Here is a 19,900-nt window from a genome sequence, read left to right as displayed (position 1 = left end):
AAACGTGTCAACGCTTTAGAACGAGGATAGTCTGCAAATTAAATTACCAGCTTCTATACTTTGCGTGAAATATGCTATTAACAATTACGAAAGTTTGCAAAATAACAAATTCGAAATAATTTTATATATCTACATACATATCTGAATTGTGGTATGTACATATGTACGTATGTATAGTTAGAATGCTATTTCAAGTATATAGATAATGTTCGAACTGCCAGATTCATGGTTTATAAAAAAAAAAAATTCTCATTTATTTGTTTTGTATTTATAATGTTACGTACGCCGCGGATTAAGCGAATAGAATCCCAGAGACTATGTGACCGTTCAAGGGTTATCTGTTATCGGATTAACTAAATACTTGCACTTAGACCAACGGATATCTGTTATCGGATTAACTAAGTGCTTGCACTTACTTCCAGGATTATATCTGGACTCTAAGTGCATTTAGGCTAAACAATGACCGTTATTAGGCTTTTCTCAGAATCGGTACGGGGAGACCGAATGTCGTGGAAATACATATCCGAATATGTGACTATACAACAGGTAAATGGATTAAACGTCTTGAGAGATCGACCCTTTATAAGGTGGTACGTAGGCGATACCATGTCATTCTGGACTGAGCACTGCCAGTGCGTGTATCTCCTTAATCATCAATAAATGCTGTGAAACGACTGTTGGCCTTTTACTTGGATCCTCCACCCACCCCTACGCAACAATACTCTTATTCTTTATATATATAAAAAACATACATTATTCGTAAAAATCTTGAATTTGCGATTAAAACAATGACGGAACACTTAACTAAGTGGAAAATCCGAATCAATCAAACCAAAACAGACGCGATATTCTATAGCATAAGCCAAGGTCAGATCTGAAAACCCCTCTGGAGAAAGTCTGAAATGGCAATCAGTAATAAAATATTTAGGAGCAACGTTCGATAAAAGAATGAGATGGGCACCTCACATTAAGGCAGCGAAATACAGCGAAAAATGTACATAGTTCTTTACCATTTCAAAATAAAATAAATTTGTATCGCGCGGTCGTATTACCATTATTAACCTATGCTTCACCTGTGTAGAATAACGCCTCGAACACTAAAAAAATAAATCTTAATTTCTCATATAAAATGTATTTCATAGATAAAAAATGATAAGTGAGTCTTTAAAATGATTAAATATACATTAATATTCATTGATGAGTTCATACATTTCTAATGGCTTTTTTTGATAAGAAAAACAAAATTAAGATTACCTCATTACAACTATTATATGACTCTTAAATTACTATTATATTATCTATAGGTACATGCCATATTAATAAATAATAAAAAAAAAACGGAAATGGCTTGAGGTTTGATGCACTGATGCACATATTCACACATATATAAAATAAGACAGGATCAATATCTGCCCATTCAAAAGACAACTTCTAAAGCAAGTAATACTGTCTCGACGTGAACAAAAATGTGCGAATCACCGAAAAGTATACACATTTTTAAAAATTCCAATCATAAAGCAAGCACATTGTATCGAATTTACATCCTGTATGCAGAGCAAAAACTGTGCGACGTAGAGATTATTTTGAAAAATCAGATGTATGTATATTATAAAATTAATACACTAAAAAAAAACACTTAAAAATTTTATGATCACTGAATTTTTTTTTAGATATAAGGCTTGTCTTAAGCCACAGTCTTGTATTATCGTCGGTCAGTGAATATTTCAATAAAAAATTAGTCAATGATTCGGAAATACCGTCATTCAAACAGATCTCAATCGACAACTTGGATAATGAAGCTACTCAACGTATAATAGACTATTGTTACACTGGAGAAATAGGTAATTAGTTATGTTTAAATTTTTATGTCAAAATTAATACAAAATTCGATGCATTGCTAATTTCATCCCTCTCTACAGAATTTTCGTCTGAGAATGTTTGCAACGTTTTGACTGCAGCTGGTCTATTTCAATTAGAACCTGACGTAAAAAGCTGTTGCGAGTTTATGGTGGGTATAATCAATACGGAAAATTGCCTAAAATTCGATGAAACTCTTAATTTGCACGGATGTTCAATCTTAAATGAAAAAGTTACTGATTTTATCCTGAAAAATTATAGAAAGGTACTTCCATTCCACAGTTAAATAAATATTATTTAATTTTCAATTCTAACACCTACCTAATTTTGTGTTTTATATCAGGTATCCCAATCTGAAAAGTTTCGGGAATTTTCTGCCGAGAGATTGCAATGCCTTTTACAGATGAATTTGAACGTTTCATCCAAGCGTGACGTTTTCGACATTGTCAAAGCTTGGGTGATTCATGATATGCCAAATCGCAAAAAACATTTAAGTTCTTTACTGCAACTGATTAAATTACCATCGCTGCCAAATGAGGTACACACGATAATTCCAATCGAAATCATCACATTTGACTATAATTCTTTATATAAAGTGTCACTAATTTCAGATAATCTTTGACGAAGTTCAACCTCTGTGTGAAGATATACCGGATTGTCAACAGCTTCTTTTGAATTTACTGAAATGGAAAAATTCTCCCAATAGAAGTTTAAATTCAACATTTAATTGGCACAAACCTCGGTCATCCAAACGTAACGCCATTGCCGTAGTTGGAGGTTGTAGTAGCAAAGTAAGTTACAAAGGTTATAGAGCAATGTTTAAAATTTTGATATAATCCAATTTAAATTGTACCCCCATTTTAGGTGACACATTCAGTCGATATGTACGATCCAAAATTAAATATTTGGTGGGCATATGTTGAAACATTTATACATAGACGAAACGTCAGTTATTCTATGATCGGCGATGAATTGATAGCAATGGGAGGACAAGATGAAAAAACACATGACACTGTAAATATCTACTTTCGTAATACAATCCGTCTTTATAAAATTATAAGATGTAAATAAAACAGTTTTTAGGTACTAAGTATAAACATAAAAACAGGCGTAAAAAAAGTTTTGCCGTCATTACAAGTGGGTAGAAGGGGAGCTGTTGCTGCCACTGTAGGAGATGTGATTTGTATATTCGGAGGAGATGACGGGACTAAAACTATCGATTCAGTTGAAAAGTATAGCATTGGAAGAAGAATGCTATTATTAATAACTGAAATAAATTTTAATGTAAAAATTTGTGACCCAGATGGGATCCCAAAACCAGGAAATGGTCGTTCACAACGCCAATGATAACCGGTCGGCGTGGATGTGGAATAGCAGTTCTTGGCGATGAAATTTATCTAGTGGGTGGATGGAGTGAATCGGCAAAGGATGATGCATATAATGTTGTAGAAGTCTTTTGTCCACATTCTGAAAAGTGGAGAACTTGTGCACCATTGAACAAAGCGCGGGCCTGGACTTCAGTAAGTATGATGGCGTTCATAAAACTGAGCAACAGCAAAAAATGACCGGAGTGGAAACTAATCAATCTTTACCAGTTTAAGTTTGAGCCACTGAATACGAATATGACAAAGATTTTTGTTAAATGAGCGATTAAAAAATGGGCAATTTTTACAAACTTTTGACCTTTGCTGTGTGTAACTCAAAATCTAGTATTTCTTTGCCAAAAATGAGTATTAGAGGTTTAGTTGCCAAAAATGAGTATTAGTAGTCAGAGGTTTTTTCCAATTATGTGGTTTTTTATTTTTTTTAAAATACTCACAATCAATTATCTAGCGAATTTTAAGTATCTTATTTAAAAGATATCATCGTATAAAAAAATACGCAATTTACAGATTTTTGACTTTTGCAGTCTTTAACTATGTATAAAGTATACTTTTTTTACACATTTTTTTCACAAGTGATTGTATCTATTGAGGCAGTTTTATATTTCACAACGTTTACAAAGATTGGTTGAATTCAAATATGAAAATGATTTTTATTATGATTGGTAAATGTAGTGAAATATAAAACTGGTCCGATCAATGCATGATAGCTCGATAAAAAAATGCGTAAGAAAAGAAAAATTAGACTTATAAAATTCGCTAAACCATTAATTTTAAGTATTTTATTTCAATAAAAAATTACAATCAATAGAAAAAACATCTGACTATTGATTCGAATACTTATTTTTGGCATAAAAATACTAGATTTTGCGTTAAAAACTGCAACAGTCAAATATCTATAAAAAGTGCGCATTTGTATAAACGATTACATCTTATAAAGAAAGAAAACCAACAAAAACCATTACATACCTCCTTTACGTTACACATGGCTTTCGTGTTAGTGGTCATTTTTATCTCTTATCCGATCGTTTTCATACTTTGCCATATTGCTCATTTTGGTCATCAATACACGTTAATGTATCGTCTGCCATTACGTTGGAGATAAAATATCGTATACAACGCGTTTTAAAAACGGGGCCCGTAAACCTTCCTGACGTTTAATAAGCGTTCGTCCCGTGTCTTCCAACCTGTTCGCCTTGATATGGCCATATAAGATTTTAATTGTTTAAACGCCTATAATTTACTCTATATTTTATAAAATTTGCTCTATAGGTTCTCGTTATCTCTAATATTTAAATACTTATAGTTTTAACTCTCATATGTATATATAAATTTCAAATTTGGCGTCTAGCTTCATGTAATGTAAAACACGATATATATTGATTTTTGGCCAAATATGTCAGATCTGACATTTCACTGTATATCTCCTCAGTCGGTTTTATCTGCGAGATAAGTATTCAATAAGAAGTTATGTTGTATCTAATTGTTATTATGATTTACAATAAGCTTACATACATTTAGTTTTTTATTTTCATAATCAAATTTAGTGAGTCAAATTTAATAAATATTGATCAGCTTCCGCTCCGGTAAATAAAAAAACGTGATTTTTTGTTGCTTAGTGTAATCTGTACTTACGTGAAATATCTGGTTTGATGATTTGAAACTCTTCTCGTTTGCAGGCAGCTGAAATTAATGGAAAAATTTACGCATTAGGTGGTCGACAAAAAGGCGATTTAAGCTCTGATAAAATAAAAAGCGTCGAGTGCTACGACAAAAATGGAGACAGTTGGTCTTTCATATCTGATATGAGCGTTGCCCGTTATGGTGTGGCCGCTGGGGTTTTAGACAACAATTTGGTGGTCATTGGTAAATAATATTATTTATGAATTAATTAAATTCGTCAATTTGGTTGTTTAATTGTGATTTTATATTCAACAGGGGGCGTTAATGGTGGAAAGTCGGATTCATTTGAAATATACAATGCCCAATTCAAAAAATGGCGATCGCTATCGCCCTTGGGTATACCCCGTGAAAACTCTTTTATATTTTCCATACCGACGCCATTTTGTGAAAGGAAGATTTCTTCGACAGAAGACCCGCATATGTACCTTTAATAATGTATGCAATAAACATTACAATTAAATTTAATTGGTTATTTTATTCATTAGCTAACTGAAATACATACATAATTTGAATGAATTTTTCACTTTGCATATGAAATAAAAATTATCGATGTTATTGTGTTTACTATTTTTTTTATAAAAGCCACAAATAAATAAAATACAACAAAACGCAAACTATTATAACCTAGCCGCAAACTGTGTATACACAGTTTGCGGTTAGACTAGCATTATTATCATATAAACAATAAGAAAATATTGAAATTATAATCATATTGATCAATAACAGGAAATGGTTGGCAGCTAAGATAGTTAACAATTTATATATGTACATGTACGTACACAGTAACAAGAAATCATTCGAATTACCACCACAAAGTCACCTATCGGAACAAAAACCCAAAAAGATATGCAGCTAAGATAGCATTTGTTTATACATGTATATATTAACTAGAAAAATATTGAAGTCTTCTCACATCGATATCATCTATCGAATCAAATACACCGATCAAGTTTCAAAGCTCAAAATGTGCGACTTGCATAATAGTGTACACATTTTCCGTAATCCCGATCATAAAACGAATGTTTTGGATCGCATTTACACCATGTACCAACAGAATCGCCGCTGTGACGTCGAAATAGTTTTGAACAATCAAAGGTAACATGGCAACAACACATTTTCAAAAATATTACAGTATATATTTTTTTAATAATGAAAATTGTATCATTTTAAGGTATCAGGGGCATAGCGTCGTCTTATCGGCCATCAGCGAATACTTCGATACGAAACTAGACAACAATCTAGGAACATCGTTAAAAGAGATCTCAATCGACAACTTGGACAATGATGCTACTCAACGTGTTATAGACTACTGTTATACGGGAGAAATCGGTTTGATCTCATTTCATTTAATCAAATTTGATATAATTCCAAACGTAATACGCCCGTGTTAATCATTTCCTTCCTACAGAATTTTCACACGAGACAGTCCTCAAGATAATATCAACAGCTGGTTTGTTTCAATTAGAACCAGTCGTGAAAGCCTGTTGTGATTTTATGGCTAGTATAATCAATACTGAAAACTGTTTGCAATTCGATGAAACTGTCAATTTGTATGGGTATTCATCTTTAGCTGAAAAAGTCACCAATTACATTTTGAAAAATTATAAGAAGGTTATTTCGACTCATTGTAAAATAATTATAATTCTATTTTCGATAATAATACGCCATTTTGTTTTAGATATCTCAAACTACACAATTCTTGAGTATATCTGTCGAGCGATTACATCGTTTCTTACAAATGAATTTGAACGTTTCATCTGAGCGAGATGTCTTTGATAGTGTCAAAGCATGGTTATATCACGACATGCCAAATCGCAAACAACATATACCTTTATTGCTGACATCAATTATACTACCGTCGCTGCCAGATAGTGTATTTTAAAATCATTATTAAAGTGAAATGAATTAATGCGTTTTATAGATATGAAATTTTTGTACATTTTTATTAGGTAATCTTCGGTGAAGTTCAACCTCTGTGCGAAGGCGTACCAAATTGTCCGGACCTTATTGTAAGTGCTCTAAAATGGAAAAATTCTCCAAGTACTAGATTAAATTCAGCTATTCAATGGAACAAATCTCGAACACCCCTAAGTACTATTATAGTAGCCGGAAACTGGAGGCATGAGGTTCGTTTCAGAATTCAAAACATAATATGAATCAGTGTATTGTACGGGTAGACGTCATCCGTTTAAAATCTGCATATGTTTTAGAGTGTTTCAAAAGTGGAAATATACGATCCAAACAACGACTCTTGGAAAGAATTCTTGAATACAAATATCACTAGGAAAAATGCCGGTTACGTGCTAATTGGTGATGAATTAATAGCAATAGGTGGAATCGACTCTGCAGTCCACACTACTGTAAATATGTTTTTACATTTTATAACAAAATATTATGTATTTTCTCAGGGTCATGCGAATATAAAATTCAAATTCAATTCAAAACATAAATTAATGTTTTAGGTAGAAAGTGTCAATTTAAAGACAGGCAAAAAGTTAACCCTGCCACCATTACAAGAAGCTCGCCACACAGCAGTAGCAACTGTTATAGAAGATGTGATTTATATATTTGGTGGAAATAATGGATCAAAAACCATTAATTCTGTTGAAAAGTATTGTTTTATAATCCCAATACTCTTTGTTCGTTAACACGATTCTATAGTTTCCTTTTGTATTGCAGGTGGGATCCTGTAACCAGAAAATGGTCATTTACAACCCCTATGAAAATTGGTCGAGAAGGATGTGGAATAGCAGTTCTTGATAATGAAATTTACGTAATAGGTGGCTTCAACAGACGTTTTGCAAAAAATGACACTGGTTATGATACTGTTGAAGCCTTTTGTCCGTTTTCTCAAATGTGGAGAACTTGTGTATCGTTAAATGAAGCGAGGCTTGCAGTTTCAGTTAGTATAGAAAACATACTTTGTTTAAAAATAATATTATTTTCATTAAAAAATTATTTCAATTATCAGGCAATATCGATCGAAGACAAGATTTACGTATTTGGTGGTCGACTGCAAGGTAATTTTAACACATCCATAAGATATAAAAGCGTGGAATGCTACAACAAAAAGACCAATATGTGGTCTTTCGTATCAGACATAAGCAGTTCTCGTTACGGAGTGGCTTCTGGCATCTTGGGAAATGATTTAGTTATTGTCGGTGAGTATATGGCATACAATTATTTATTAAATAATAATGTATTTTTTATTTATTAAACATTTAAATTTTCCAGGTGGAGCTGACTTGGTAACATGGGATTTTAATTCTGTGGAGAAATATGATGTTAATCTAAACAAATGGAAACCGCTAGCACCTGTGCTAGAAAAGCGTGAAAACACTAATGTATTTTCCGTGCCGATTTCATGGCTCTATCGGGAAATATCATTGAATTGAAAACCTAAAGATAAATAATGAAGCGATTCAAATGAAAATATTTGCCTATTTTAAGTTGATCTACATTTGTTATACATACGATTATGGATTATAATAAATATACCGTCTCAAAAGTCATATATACATTTTTTCATTCAATTATTATACCCATATTTTCCATATTTTTTTATGTCTTATGACCATTTTGTCTTACACCTCGGTCGTAAGTCGAATTTCTCAATTTATCAATTCACATCCACTTGTTACATTTCCAGTGTCTCCTCGCTATACCGAATCACAACACTCCATACATATGAACTATTATAATAAAAATTCATACGTCGTATTTTTTAAAAACATTATTTGTTTAGTTACGGTTCTTTCTTCAATCTATTATATATTTCATTAATCTAAGTAATTCATAATAAAAAATATTATTGTTATCAAAACATTCAAATGTATTTTATACAAAATTACAATACATACCATCAAAATAATCTGCAATTCTATGTGCAGTATACCGTCCGCCAAGTAATAGTAAATACTTATGCATACGTAAATGAATTTACACGGAATTTACTCGAATAAATATATTCTGGTTTAATCACATTTACATATGCTCAAGAGATCTACATATGTATATCTGCTCAAGTGTCGTATACCACTTCCGGATGACGGTTACTCACCAAATTTTATAGACATATTATATACATTATTATTCCTAATATTTATCAACGATATTCAATCTTCTATTCACCATTCTAAATTTTTATTATATGCGGATGACTTGAAAATCTATAAGAGAATAATTGATTTACCTGACGCTCTTTATTTACAAGAGGATTTGAATTCTATTTATGAATGGGCTAATGTTAATAAACTTCCCTTTAATATCCTAAAGTGTCGGATCATTTCTTACTCTCGTTCTCGTTCTCCTATTAAATATCCGTATAAATTTCATGATTCTCTTCTTCAGAGAGAATTATTTATATCTGATCTGGGAATAGTCTTCGAAAATAGTTGGAGTTTCAACATTCACATTGAGAATATCTGTGATAGGGCAACAAAAATCCTTGGATTCGTAATCCGTAATTCGTCCGAACTAGGGCTCACTGCAATTCGTCTCTTATATTGTACATTAGTTCGCAGTGTGCTCGAGTTTGGCTCCATTATATGGTCTCCCTATCAACTTCGTTACTCTCTAATGTTGGAACGAGTCCAAAGGAAATTCCTTAGATTTTTATATCTGAAGACATTTGGATTTTATCCATATCTGTTCCCTAGTGCCTTTGTCTTGGGATCTTTGGGTTTCAACTCCCTGGCAAAGAGAAGAGATTTATTTCTTGGGAAACATTTCGTAAAATTACTTAGAGGAGAGATTCACAATCCCGCTATCCTGGAGAAACTAAAATTCTGGGCCCCGGAAAATCATAGAGTTTTAAGAAAACATGATATATTTTTGCCAATTAGGGCTAAATCAAACGTGCTCATGAACTCCCCCCTCTCGAGAGCTGTTCGACTCCTTAACTTACTGGCACATTACTTGGACCTATTCGATGCCAGTTATGTTGAGTTAGTGGAACACATCCTAAATAGCACGATATAAATTTTTCAATCTTATTTCTTTGTTTTTTTTTTGTGTACATATTTTTTACTTGATTTTTATTATTTTTTTATGATGTTTTTTTTTTATTTATGATTTTTATTATTTTTTATGATGTTTTTTTTATAATTTTTATGATTTTTATTATTTGTATTATAATCACATTGACGCTTTGGGGCAATCTGTCAAGTCTCTGTGGTATTGATTTTTTTAAAATAAAATAAAAAAATATAACTTGGTATCAAACATAAACTTCTAGATGTGTAATCTTAGTTGAATGCGCCGAAAGGTTTCCGAGAAAAACATAAAAAAACCTAGATCCTCTATAGTAAAAGTACTACTTTCAATTGATGTAAAAGCATTTAAAAAATATAAAGGTATTAAATTTATAATTTCTATTAAATGTAAAAAAAAACAGTATGATTCGGTTATCGGTTTGGGAGATAATTGAATTAAAAAACTTAAAAATGAGGACTTCTATAAGGGGAGGTACCATTTCCGGCTACCTTAAAAATTAACATCGTATCGATAAAAATTTCAGTAACCGATAATAAATTTCAGTTCAATATGACTAACGGTGTTCAAAAAAACTCCAAAATACACAAACACACACGCATTTTTTCTAGATCGTAAAAAAATGATCAGTGATGGATTCTGAATACGAATGAGTTAAAATCAACAGTTCGAATATTCGCATGATTACAAAACTTCATCTATTGTTACTACGTACATAAAGTAAAAATTAAAATAGTTATTTTCGGTTTATATATTGTACGTATATATTATATGTATACTGATAAAACCATTGCATTGTTTCAAAAACAATGCAATACGTTTGCGGTTCGGATAACATATTATAGTAAATACATACATGTGTATGATATATTATAATATAATCATAATCATATTGAATTGGACTTCAAAGGCAAACGGTGTACAAAACCTTTCTCAAAATGTGTGAATCAACCAAAAATACATATATTTTTCGTAATCCTGATCATAAGGGAATCACTTTGGATCGCATCTACAACCTGTATCTACAGCATCGGCTCTGCGACGTTGTAATTGTTGTGAATACTCAAAGGTATGTATAAGTATATACACATATATGTTTTTAAGCAATCTGTTTAACTCATAAATATAATTTAAATTTTCAAGATACCAAGCCCACGGTCTCGTCTTATCGTCTGTCAGCGAATATTTCCGATATAAACTAAACGAAAATGTTGGAACTGAATCACCAAAGGAGATCCTAATCGACAATCTAGACAATGGAGCTACTAATCGTGTGATAGACTATTGCTACACTGGAGAAATAGGTAATTTTATTCAAAATTTGTATACAATACAACAATTAATTCAATGCTGATTTCATTTCTCTCTACAGAAATTTCATCTGATACTGTTCTCAAAGTATTGAATGTAGCTGGACTATTTCAATTGGAACCTGTCGTGAAGTCCTGTTGCGATTTTATGGCGAGTATAATCAACACCGAAAACTGCCTCAAGTTCAACGAAATCGTCGATTTATACGGATGTTCGTCCCTAGGTAATAAAGTCACCGATTTCATCTTGATAAATTATAGACAGGTACTTTAAATTATATTTAAAATATTTTAATACAAATTTCAATATAAATACAAATCAAACTGAAATTTGTTCTTAGGTATGCAAATCTAATGAATTCGTGAAAATTTCTATCGAGCGACTACAACGTCTTTTACAGATGAATTTGAACGTTTCGTCTGAGCGCGAAGTTTTTGATAGTGTCAAAACATGGGTATCCCATGATATGCTAAATCGCAAAAAGCATTTAAATTCATTATTGAAGTTGGTTAAATTACCATCACTCACTGATAAGGTACATATATAAATATATTTACATACTTAAATCAAAATCTACCTACGCGACTATACGTAAAGCTATTAACGATCATAAACACATTTCAGGAAATCTTCGATGATGTTAAACCTCTATGCGAAGGCGTTCCAAATTGTCAACAACTTGTTTTGAGTGCACTGGAATGGAAACACTCGCCAAATAGACAATTAAATGCGGATGTGAATTGGAATAAAGTTCGAACGTCCTTAAGTACAATTATTGTAGCCGGAGGTTTGCAGACTGAGGTTTGTCACGGAATTCAGATTTTAATAAGTATATTGAATGTATTCAAATTATCCATGGTGTTTGTGATATATGTATATGTATTCGTATTTTTAAGAGTAATTCAAAAGTGGAAATTTACAATCCGAATGAGGACACCTGGATGAGATTTTTGGATACGAATATCACTAGACAAAACGCCAATTATGTGCTCGTCGACGATGAATTAATAGTAATAGGTGGACAGGATGATAAATATAATTCTGCGGTGTGTATGATATTCCTCATTACATTTTATGGACAACTATAATTTATTTGCTTGATATTACGATACAAACATGATCGGCGTTGTTTTAAAAGCATTCATCGCATGATTATCGCAATTTTGGTTAGGCTATTTAAAATGAAAAATGTATTCAAATTTATAACAACTGATTATCAATCCGGAATTAAATAACTAAAAACGATAGTGAGTTTCTTCAAAACAAATTTTCGGGGAAATTTATAATTTTTATTGATTATAGTACCTATATTTGTAGTTCCATACATATAAACGTAACGATATTAATTTATTTACGTAAAATAAATTTAATTTAAAACACTAATTTTTGTACATACATACATATGTAACATACGGGTCTACGTGACGAGCCAGAATGTTAAATTACAGAAAACACAAATATCGGAAGACAAAGATCGAAAATCGAAAGATCTTAAGTGGAAAGATAAAAAAAAGGGTGCATGGTAAACGGTACATACTCACGTACATACTCACTTAATTTGCGCGAGCTGGGTACAACAGGAACAAGAGAAACAGGCGTTTCCTCCCGTATTCTGCGCGCGCACATTAATACGGGAGGAAAAGCCTGTTCCTCTTGTCCCTGTTGTATCCTGCTCGAGCAAATTAAGTGAGTATGTACATACGTGAGTATGTACCGTTAACCATGCACCCTTTTTTTTGATCTTTCGACTTAAGATCTTTCGATTTTCGATGTTTGCCTTCCGATATTTGTGTTTTCTGTAATTTAACATTCTGGCTCGTCACGTAGACCGGTAACAAACATTGTAGCTCCAAATTTACTCCGAATATTTTAAATCTAGAAAATAAAATTAAAAAGTATGGATTTTCTCATTAAATAAACTGCCGTTTTTAAATTAATCTGACTAATTTTGAAATGTTTTATAATTATATATAAAACTATTTGTGATATTTTTGAATAAAACTGTTATCATTTAATTTATATTATAATATAAATTTGCTATTTTAGGTGGAAAGTGTCAATTTAAAGACAGGTCAAAAGGTAACCTTGCCACCATTACAAGAAGCTCGGGCGGCATCAGTTTCGGCTGTTTTAGGAGATGTGATTTATGTTTTCGGAGGAAGCGATGGGTCGAAATCCATCAATTCCGTTGAAAAGTATGACATTACACTACCAGTATTTTTTTTCATTAAATCAATTATATACTCTTGATTAATGTTGCAGATGGGATCCTGTAACTAAAAGTTGGTCGTTTTCAACTCCAATGACAATCGGCAGAGAAGCTTGTGGAATAGCAGTTCTCGATAACGAAATTTACATAATTGGTGGATGGTGTAAACAGTTGGCTGTAGATGACACTGGAGTAAACACGGTAGAAGCCTATTGTACAAGTTCTGGTAAATGGAAAACTTGTTCACCCATGAACGAGATTAGACTTTGGATATCAGTAAGTAAATTAAGCGTATTTAGAATGTAAATAATATGACAAGAATATTTATAATAATTCTGTTCAACAGGCAACAACAATCGGCAACAAGATTTACGTATTAGGTGGTCGAAAAAAAATGAGTGCAGTGTCTCACAGATATAAAAGTGTAGAATGCTACAATAAAAACACTGACAGTTGGTCGTTCATCGCAGACATAACCGATTCCCGATATGGAGTATCTTCTGGCATATTGGGAATTGATTTAGTATTTGTTGGTGAGTATATGAGAATAAATATAAAATAGCTGAACTTTAAATTCCACCATCATTTCAATGTGTATTATGACAGGTGGAGCTGACTTGGCAAATTGGAATTTTACTGCTGTGGAGAAATATAATGCAAATCTGAACAAGTGGACATCATTAGCTCCAGTACATGAAAAACGTGAAAATTCTTACGTGTTTTCCGTGCCCATTTCATGGCTCGAACGAAAGATAACGTTGAATTAACTATAAAAAACTTAATTTGAACGTATTCCAAATTACTTACATTTATTATAAATACATTTTATTCCAATAATATATTAAAATAAAATATTCAATAGAAATCCAAACATTTTTTACTAACATTACATATATGTATATGTAAGTGTTAACAATTATTTCTTTAAAAACTATATTTTTGTCATTAAATATACTATGTACTTCAACTTTGGTTATTTCACACTATGGTTGTGTGAAAAAGCACATTCATATTTCAATTAAAATAAAGTTTGTGTTTGCATCCTTAAAGATCTGTCTTGAGATAAGCTTTTTGCGAACAAAAAAATGGGCCGCCGTACGATGAACAATTATCGGTCATAGCAGGTATAAAAAAAATGCACCACTGAGAAATCAACAAGAAAAAACAAAAATAATTGAATTCCAACGAAATATATTTTAATCAGTCTGGTTATTTCCAGACACCCCAAATGCCGAGCCACTGGACATGATACGATGATATTTGGCTGATATTAATTTCACCGCTAATTGTTGTTTAAAATACAAAATTGAAAATCAACTAGAATGTAAAATCGAATAAAAAATATAAAAAAGTAGCAAGTACATATGTTAATATTATAGTATCCTACCATAAAAATACTCGGCTAACTATAAACCACACAAACTAGTGACGAGAAAACAAACAAAAATTCACGTGTTCATATATGTATGCCTTAGGGAAAAATTTCGGCGAGTGCGAAAAGTATTTCAGTTGAACTTTCAATGCTGTGTATACGGCGATTGGTGGGGATGGCCGATTGGGACAATAGTATTTCAGTCAAATTTGCTACTTGCGCATACGAGAGTTTGTGGGGACGGGCGAGAATCCAACCCCGTTTTTGTGGGTATCGCAGTGGCGAGTTGTCCATAGTGGGTTGCGACAATAGCCAAATTTTCCCGTGTGGGTACCGCTTTCGAGCAACCTTTCCGGGAACCAAATAATTGATATGTCCGGTAGTAAATACAAAGAGATAAAGAGACGTATGAAATTAGGATGGAGTGGATTTGGACGAATGAATGTTGTTTTCAAAAACAAAAATTCCTCTCTGTCTGAAGAAAAAGATATTCGATCAATGCGTTTTGCCAATGATTACGAATGTATGCGAAACTTGGGCATTGAACGCCAAAATGCTAAATTTCCAATGCACTCAAAGAAGTATGGAACGTGTATGCTTGGCATAACGAGGAAAGATAGGAAACGGAATACGTGGGTGAGAAGTACATATGACAAGAGTAGTGGATAAAGTAGATAGAGTGAAGAGATTGAAATGGCAGTGGGCAGACCACGTGGCTAGAAGAGTGGACGAAAGGTGGACAAAATAAGTACTAGAATGTTACCCGAGAGAATGCAAAAGGGTAAAATAAAGATCACAGGGAAGATGGGTACACGAAATAAGGAAAGTGTGTGGAGTGAGATGGATGAGAGTTGCGCAAAATAGAAACGAGTGGAAGGGTGTTGGAGAGGACCTCATCCATTAGTGGATGGTGAGCTAGAGATGACGATGATGATTCATCATATGTGCCGTAACAGATATTACAAGGTGACACATATCATTAGATTATTTTCGTACATAAGTAGTAAATTTTTTTTAAACATATAATTTGAGTCACAATTTCCTCGTTCGGTGGCCGGGAGTGGACCCAGAATGTCGACTGCCATTCGTTGTAGTGGCGTCCCCGAAAGGTACGGTTGAAGTGCCCCGCGATTCCTTCGGTGTGGTCCGTTGTGGGCCCCGCACTGTGCGCATCGTTCGCACCACTGGGTGACGTCGATTCGACACGTCGGCCAGTAATATTTTTGCCGCACGTTTCGGTACGTTTTGTTGATACCGAAGTGGCCCCCCGTGGGTGCGTTGTGCATCTCCCACATGATTTCGGGTATCTTCTCAGTCGACACGACCAGCTGCTTTGTGTGACGTGTTCCCGCGGTGTTCTCCCATCTCCGGTACAGCTTACCGCCTTCCACAGCTTACTCTACTGGCCCAGAATTTCCAGCCACCTCGCCAACTGACCCTCCGGTATTTTGAAGTTCTTCAGCCACATTAACGCTGAGTGGTCGGTTCGTAACGTGAACTTCGAGCCCGATAGGTAGTGGTGGAAGTGTTGAATGGCTTTAATTGCCGCCAATAGTTCTTTTCGGGTCACGCAATAGTTTTGTTCGGGTTTGTTCATTGTCCGGCTGAAATACCCGATCACTTTCTCCACCCCCCCTTGAACTTGAGACAAAACTGCACCGATGCTATGTTGACTGGCGTCGGTGTCCAACACATATCGCTCTCCCGGCTGGGGATACGACATAATTGGCGTGGTAGTCAGCACTTCTTTCAATTTTTCGAACGCTTGTTCGCACGTCGGTGTCCACTTGAACTCGCGCCCTTTTTCCGTTAGCTGATGGAGTGGTTTCGCGATCTCGGCGAAATTGCGTACAAATTTTCGGTAGTACGTGGCCAGTCCCAGGAAGCTGCGCATTTGGGTTTGTGTTTTCGGAGTCGTCTAGTCCCGCACGGTTTGGACTTTCTTCGGATCTGTCGAAATTCCTTAGACACTCGGTGTCCCAGAAATTCGACCTCGCGGCAGCACAATCGACACTTGTCTGCATTCAATTTAAGGCCGGCTGCCTGTATCCGTTCGAACACATTGCTTAAATGCACCAAGTGTTCGTCGTAAGTTTTGCTGTGCACGATAATGTCGTCTAGATACACGAGGACATTGCTTATGTCACCGACCACTTTTGTCATTAACCGTACGAACGTCGCTGGCTCGTTACACAACCCGAATGGCATCACTTTGAACTGAAACAGACCGAACTCTGTAAAGAACGCTGTCTTCTCGCGGTCTTCCGGGGCGACCGGTACCTGCCAGAATCCGCTCTGCAGATCCAGTGTGCTGAAGGAGCTCGCTCCGTTCAACTGGTCGAAAGTGTCGTCGATCCTCGGGATGGGGTGTGAATCTATTTTGGTGACGGTGTTCAGTTTCCGGTAGTTCACGCACATCCTTAGCGACCCGTCCTTTTTGGCGACCAGAACTACCGGTGACGCCCACGGCCCGTGCCCCGGTTCTATCGCGCCGTGTTTCAATAAGTCGTCGATCATAGCGCGTACTTCCTCTTTCCGTGCTAGCGGTATCCTTCTCGGCGGCTGTTTCATCGGCTTCGCGTCTCCCACGTCGATGGTGTGGACCGCCTTGGTGGCCCTTCCTTGGTCCTTCTCGTCCCGGGCGAACGCTTTCCGATTTTCCCGAATCATGGTCTCGAGGCGCCGTTTCTCTTCTGGCAGAATATCGGCCCTCTCGAGTAACGCCGTGATCTTCGGGTGGGGTACTTCCCCGCGGATGCTCTTGACAGTAGGTGCATTTTTCTTCCCTTTCTCGCGTTGCACGCCCCTGATGATACACCTCTCCTCTCCGCCCAACTCGAACGTAGCTCGGACATGTCTCAGTGCGTCCAGTCCCAACAATATGGGATCCTGGATATCCGCCACTGCTACGTTCCACGAAAACTTTTCGCCCTGCAGATTAAGGGTCACCCGTATCCATCGGTAGATCTTGATGGTTTGGCCCGCTGCTTGCCGCGCTATGCTGTAATGGCCCTTCACGACGGTGTAATCCTTAGGAGAGATCTTTGCGAACAGTTCCGGGTTGATCACCGTGATGCACGCCCCGGTGTCCCCCACCATTCGACACGGCACGCCTCCGATCTCTCCTTTCACGACAAACGAGCCGGCCGTGCCGCTGGCGTCCAGTTTGTTCACTCCGGGTGTTTTGCGTGCACCGGTGATCGGTCTGACCCATAACAGGCCGATCACTGCTCGTTTCCCGAAGCCGCCTCCTTGTCGTCGTCTTCATCCTCGTCGTTCGTTGGCTCCAGCTTCCGGACCCTCTTCTTACGGCACAACCGGCTAATGTGTCCCGATTGTCCGCAGTTCCAGCACGTTGGAGTAGTAGTGGCTGGTAGCGCTGTCTGGTCCGATGACACCCATCGTGGGGGTCGCACGGCCGGTCGAGATGGTCTGAACGCTCCCGCGTCGGGACGTACTGTTCTCGGCGTTGGTTGTGCCGACCGTTGTTCCTTCGCTTCGAATAGGTTGGCTTTTCGTGTTGCGTCGGCTCTGGTTATCACGTCCGCTGTAGTCGGGGTGATCCGGAGCGCGCCAAGTTTGGCCCGTAGACTGGGGTACGTGAAGGAGTTCGCCGCTATGCACACGGTCATGCGTTCGACTGCTTCGGCGTTCGTGTGGAAGCCCTCCAGCATGTCTTCGCAGAGGGCTCGTATCGCATCTACGTGATCCGCGACTGGTTCTTCCGCACTCCATCTTCGCTGCTCCGCTGCCGCATGGCATGCAATCGATGTGCCCTGTCGTCTGAAGCGTTGTGCCAGCTCTTCCGTCAATTCGTCGTAGCTCAGCGTCGATGGCAGCTGACTGGCGAAAATGGCGGCCGCAACTCGGAGTTGGCAGCACAGTCGGTCCTCCAGGTTCGTCGTCTCCATGTTCAGCGGTGCAGCAAACTCGAAGTGGTTGAGGAAGTCCTTCCACCGTTCAGTACCGTCGAACGTGGTGTAGTCCTACCGGTGGGAACGTTGCCGCACCCCGTACGTGTCTCGCTGTGTGGTCCACCTGTCCTCGTAACGTACCTCTGATCTCCTCGGTGGTTCTGCATGTATGTCGGCTTTCGGCTGAGTTGGTGTGGCAGACTTCTCCCAGGACTGCAAAAACGTGGCGAAGGTGTTTTACAGGGACTAAACCTGCTCTTGGCAGCTCGCCATTCCCTGGCTTCGGTGTCCTTGGCACCCGGCTCCTCGACACCCGGCTCCTCAGCTCTTCCCGACTCCTCGACTCCTCCCGGCTCCTCGGCTCCTCCCGGCTCCCCCGGCTCCTCCCGTCTCCGTCCTCCGTTGCTCGGCTCCCCAGGGCTTTGTTCTCGATTCGGCTCCATTTCTTCCGGCAGCGATGAAGATACTGAATCCGCACCTTTGTGGTTCCTTGTCTCAACCATGTAGATCCCACTTCTGACACCAGTGAAGAGTATTCAGAGGTAAGTGGAATCAGGTTGAGGTACAAGAAAACACGCAGGCAGGTTCCAAGTCTTTATTGCTGCTCGTCCAATGGAGGTCAGAATCCGAATGCCACCATTCGAGAGCGCACCATACTTATAAATATTCAGCGCTCAGCGCATACACGTATAACACGTAAACATGTATAGTCATTGGTCAACGAGTCTGGTGCAGTCATTGGCGGCAACGCCCAACTCCACCATTGGTCGGCGTCACCATGACGTCACCGGTCTACGGGCGTCTCTCTTAAAAACTTTGCAATTAAGTTACGTTGGGTTAGGTTTGGTGAGGCTAGCGAGTTTTGTGTAAATCTCACAATCTTGAATTCTTTGATATCGGTGATGGTTAGGTTAGGTTGGGTTAGGTTTGGTGAGGTAAGCGAGTTTTGTGTAAATCTTACAATCCCGAATACTGTTATTTCGGTGATGGTTAGGTTAGGTGAGGTTAGGTTTCATAAGGTTGGCGAGTATTTTGAATAACTTACAATCTCGAAATTATTTGATTTCGGTGATGGTTAGGTAAGGTTGGGTTAGCTTTGGTGAGGTAAGCGAGTTTTGTGTAAATCTTAAAATCTCTAATTCTTTGATTTCGGTGATGGTTAGGTTAGGTTGGGTTAGGT

General features: G+C 36.8%; 3 protein-coding genes across 3 annotated transcripts; all 3 read left to right on the top strand.

Annotated features, from left to right (window-relative positions):
- Window positions 1-788: 788 nt before the first annotated feature.
- LOC143915812 (kelch-like protein 28) lies at window positions 789-5,778 on the top strand. Its single transcript, XM_077436629.1, has 11 exons — window positions 789-867; window positions 1,671-1,841; window positions 1,959-2,122; window positions 2,201-2,395; window positions 2,469-2,648; window positions 2,722-2,871; window positions 2,941-3,089; window positions 3,161-3,377; window positions 4,919-5,105; window positions 5,178-5,343; window positions 5,649-5,778. Exons 1-11 carry the CDS (start codon window positions 789-791, stop codon window positions 5,776-5,778), a joined length of 1,788 nt encoding a protein of 595 aa, XP_077292755.1.
- Window positions 5,779-5,808: 30 nt separating this feature from the next.
- Window positions 5,809-8,437, top strand: LOC143916209 (kelch-like protein 26). Its single transcript, XM_077437192.1, has 10 exons — window positions 5,809-6,017; window positions 6,094-6,251; window positions 6,331-6,533; window positions 6,601-6,795; window positions 6,872-7,048; window positions 7,133-7,282; window positions 7,385-7,533; window positions 7,602-7,824; window positions 7,894-8,083; window positions 8,157-8,437. Exons 1-10 carry the CDS (start codon window positions 5,887-5,889, stop codon window positions 8,315-8,317), a joined length of 1,737 nt encoding a protein of 578 aa, XP_077293318.1. The 5' UTR covers window positions 5,809-5,886; the 3' UTR covers window positions 8,318-8,437.
- A 2,415-nt stretch (window positions 8,438-10,852) lies between these two features.
- Window positions 10,853-14,205, top strand: LOC143915811 (kelch-like protein 26). The gene is made up of 10 exons (XM_077436628.1): window positions 10,853-10,983; window positions 11,058-11,218; window positions 11,287-11,489; window positions 11,566-11,760; window positions 11,850-12,026; window positions 12,122-12,271; window positions 13,272-13,420; window positions 13,488-13,710; window positions 13,781-13,967; window positions 14,041-14,205. The coding sequence occupies exons 1-10, from the start codon at window positions 10,853-10,855 to the stop codon at window positions 14,199-14,201; spliced, it is 1,737 nt and encodes a 578-aa protein (XP_077292754.1). The 3' UTR covers window positions 14,202-14,205.
- Window positions 14,206-19,900: the final 5,695 nt, after the last annotated feature.

This window comes from Arctopsyche grandis, chromosome 8 (genome assembly GCF_051622035.1).
Source record: "Arctopsyche grandis isolate Sample6627 chromosome 8, ASM5162203v2, whole genome shotgun sequence".
NCBI classification, from domain to species: domain Eukaryota; kingdom Metazoa; phylum Arthropoda; class Insecta; order Trichoptera; family Hydropsychidae; genus Arctopsyche; species Arctopsyche grandis.
Note: the sequence above shows the minus strand (reverse complement) of the source record. Positions and strands in the feature narration are given on the sequence as shown.

Excerpts from the sequence above, each read along its gene's own strand:
- LOC143915812 (XM_077436629.1), top strand. The coding sequence starts at position 789 with ATGACGGAACACTTAACTAAGTGGAAAATCCGAATCAATCAAACCAAA. Across the intron at positions 2,396-2,468 it reads TACCATCGCTGCCAAATGAG|ATAATCTTTGACGAAGTTCA; the intron begins GTACACACGATA and ends CACTAATTTCAG. Across the intron at positions 5,106-5,177 it reads CAACAATTTGGTGGTCATTG|GGGGCGTTAATGGTGGAAAG; the intron begins GTAAATAATATT and ends TATATTCAACAG.
- LOC143916209 (XM_077437192.1), top strand. The coding sequence starts at position 5,887 with ATGTGCGACTTGCATAATAGTGTACACATTTTCCGTAATCCCGATCAT. Across the intron at positions 6,534-6,600 it reads TTTTGAAAAATTATAAGAAG|ATATCTCAAACTACACAATT; the intron begins GTTATTTCGACT and ends ATTTTGTTTTAG. Across the intron at positions 7,534-7,601 it reads ACCATTAATTCTGTTGAAAA|GTGGGATCCTGTAACCAGAA; the intron begins GTATTGTTTTAT and ends TTTGTATTGCAG.
- LOC143915811 (XM_077436628.1), top strand. The coding sequence starts at position 10,853 with ATGTGTGAATCAACCAAAAATACATATATTTTTCGTAATCCTGATCAT. Across the intron at positions 10,984-11,057 it reads ATTGTTGTGAATACTCAAAG|ATACCAAGCCCACGGTCTCG; the intron begins GTATGTATAAGT and ends TAAATTTTCAAG. Across the intron at positions 11,761-11,849 it reads TACCATCACTCACTGATAAG|GAAATCTTCGATGATGTTAA; the intron begins GTACATATATAA and ends AACACATTTCAG.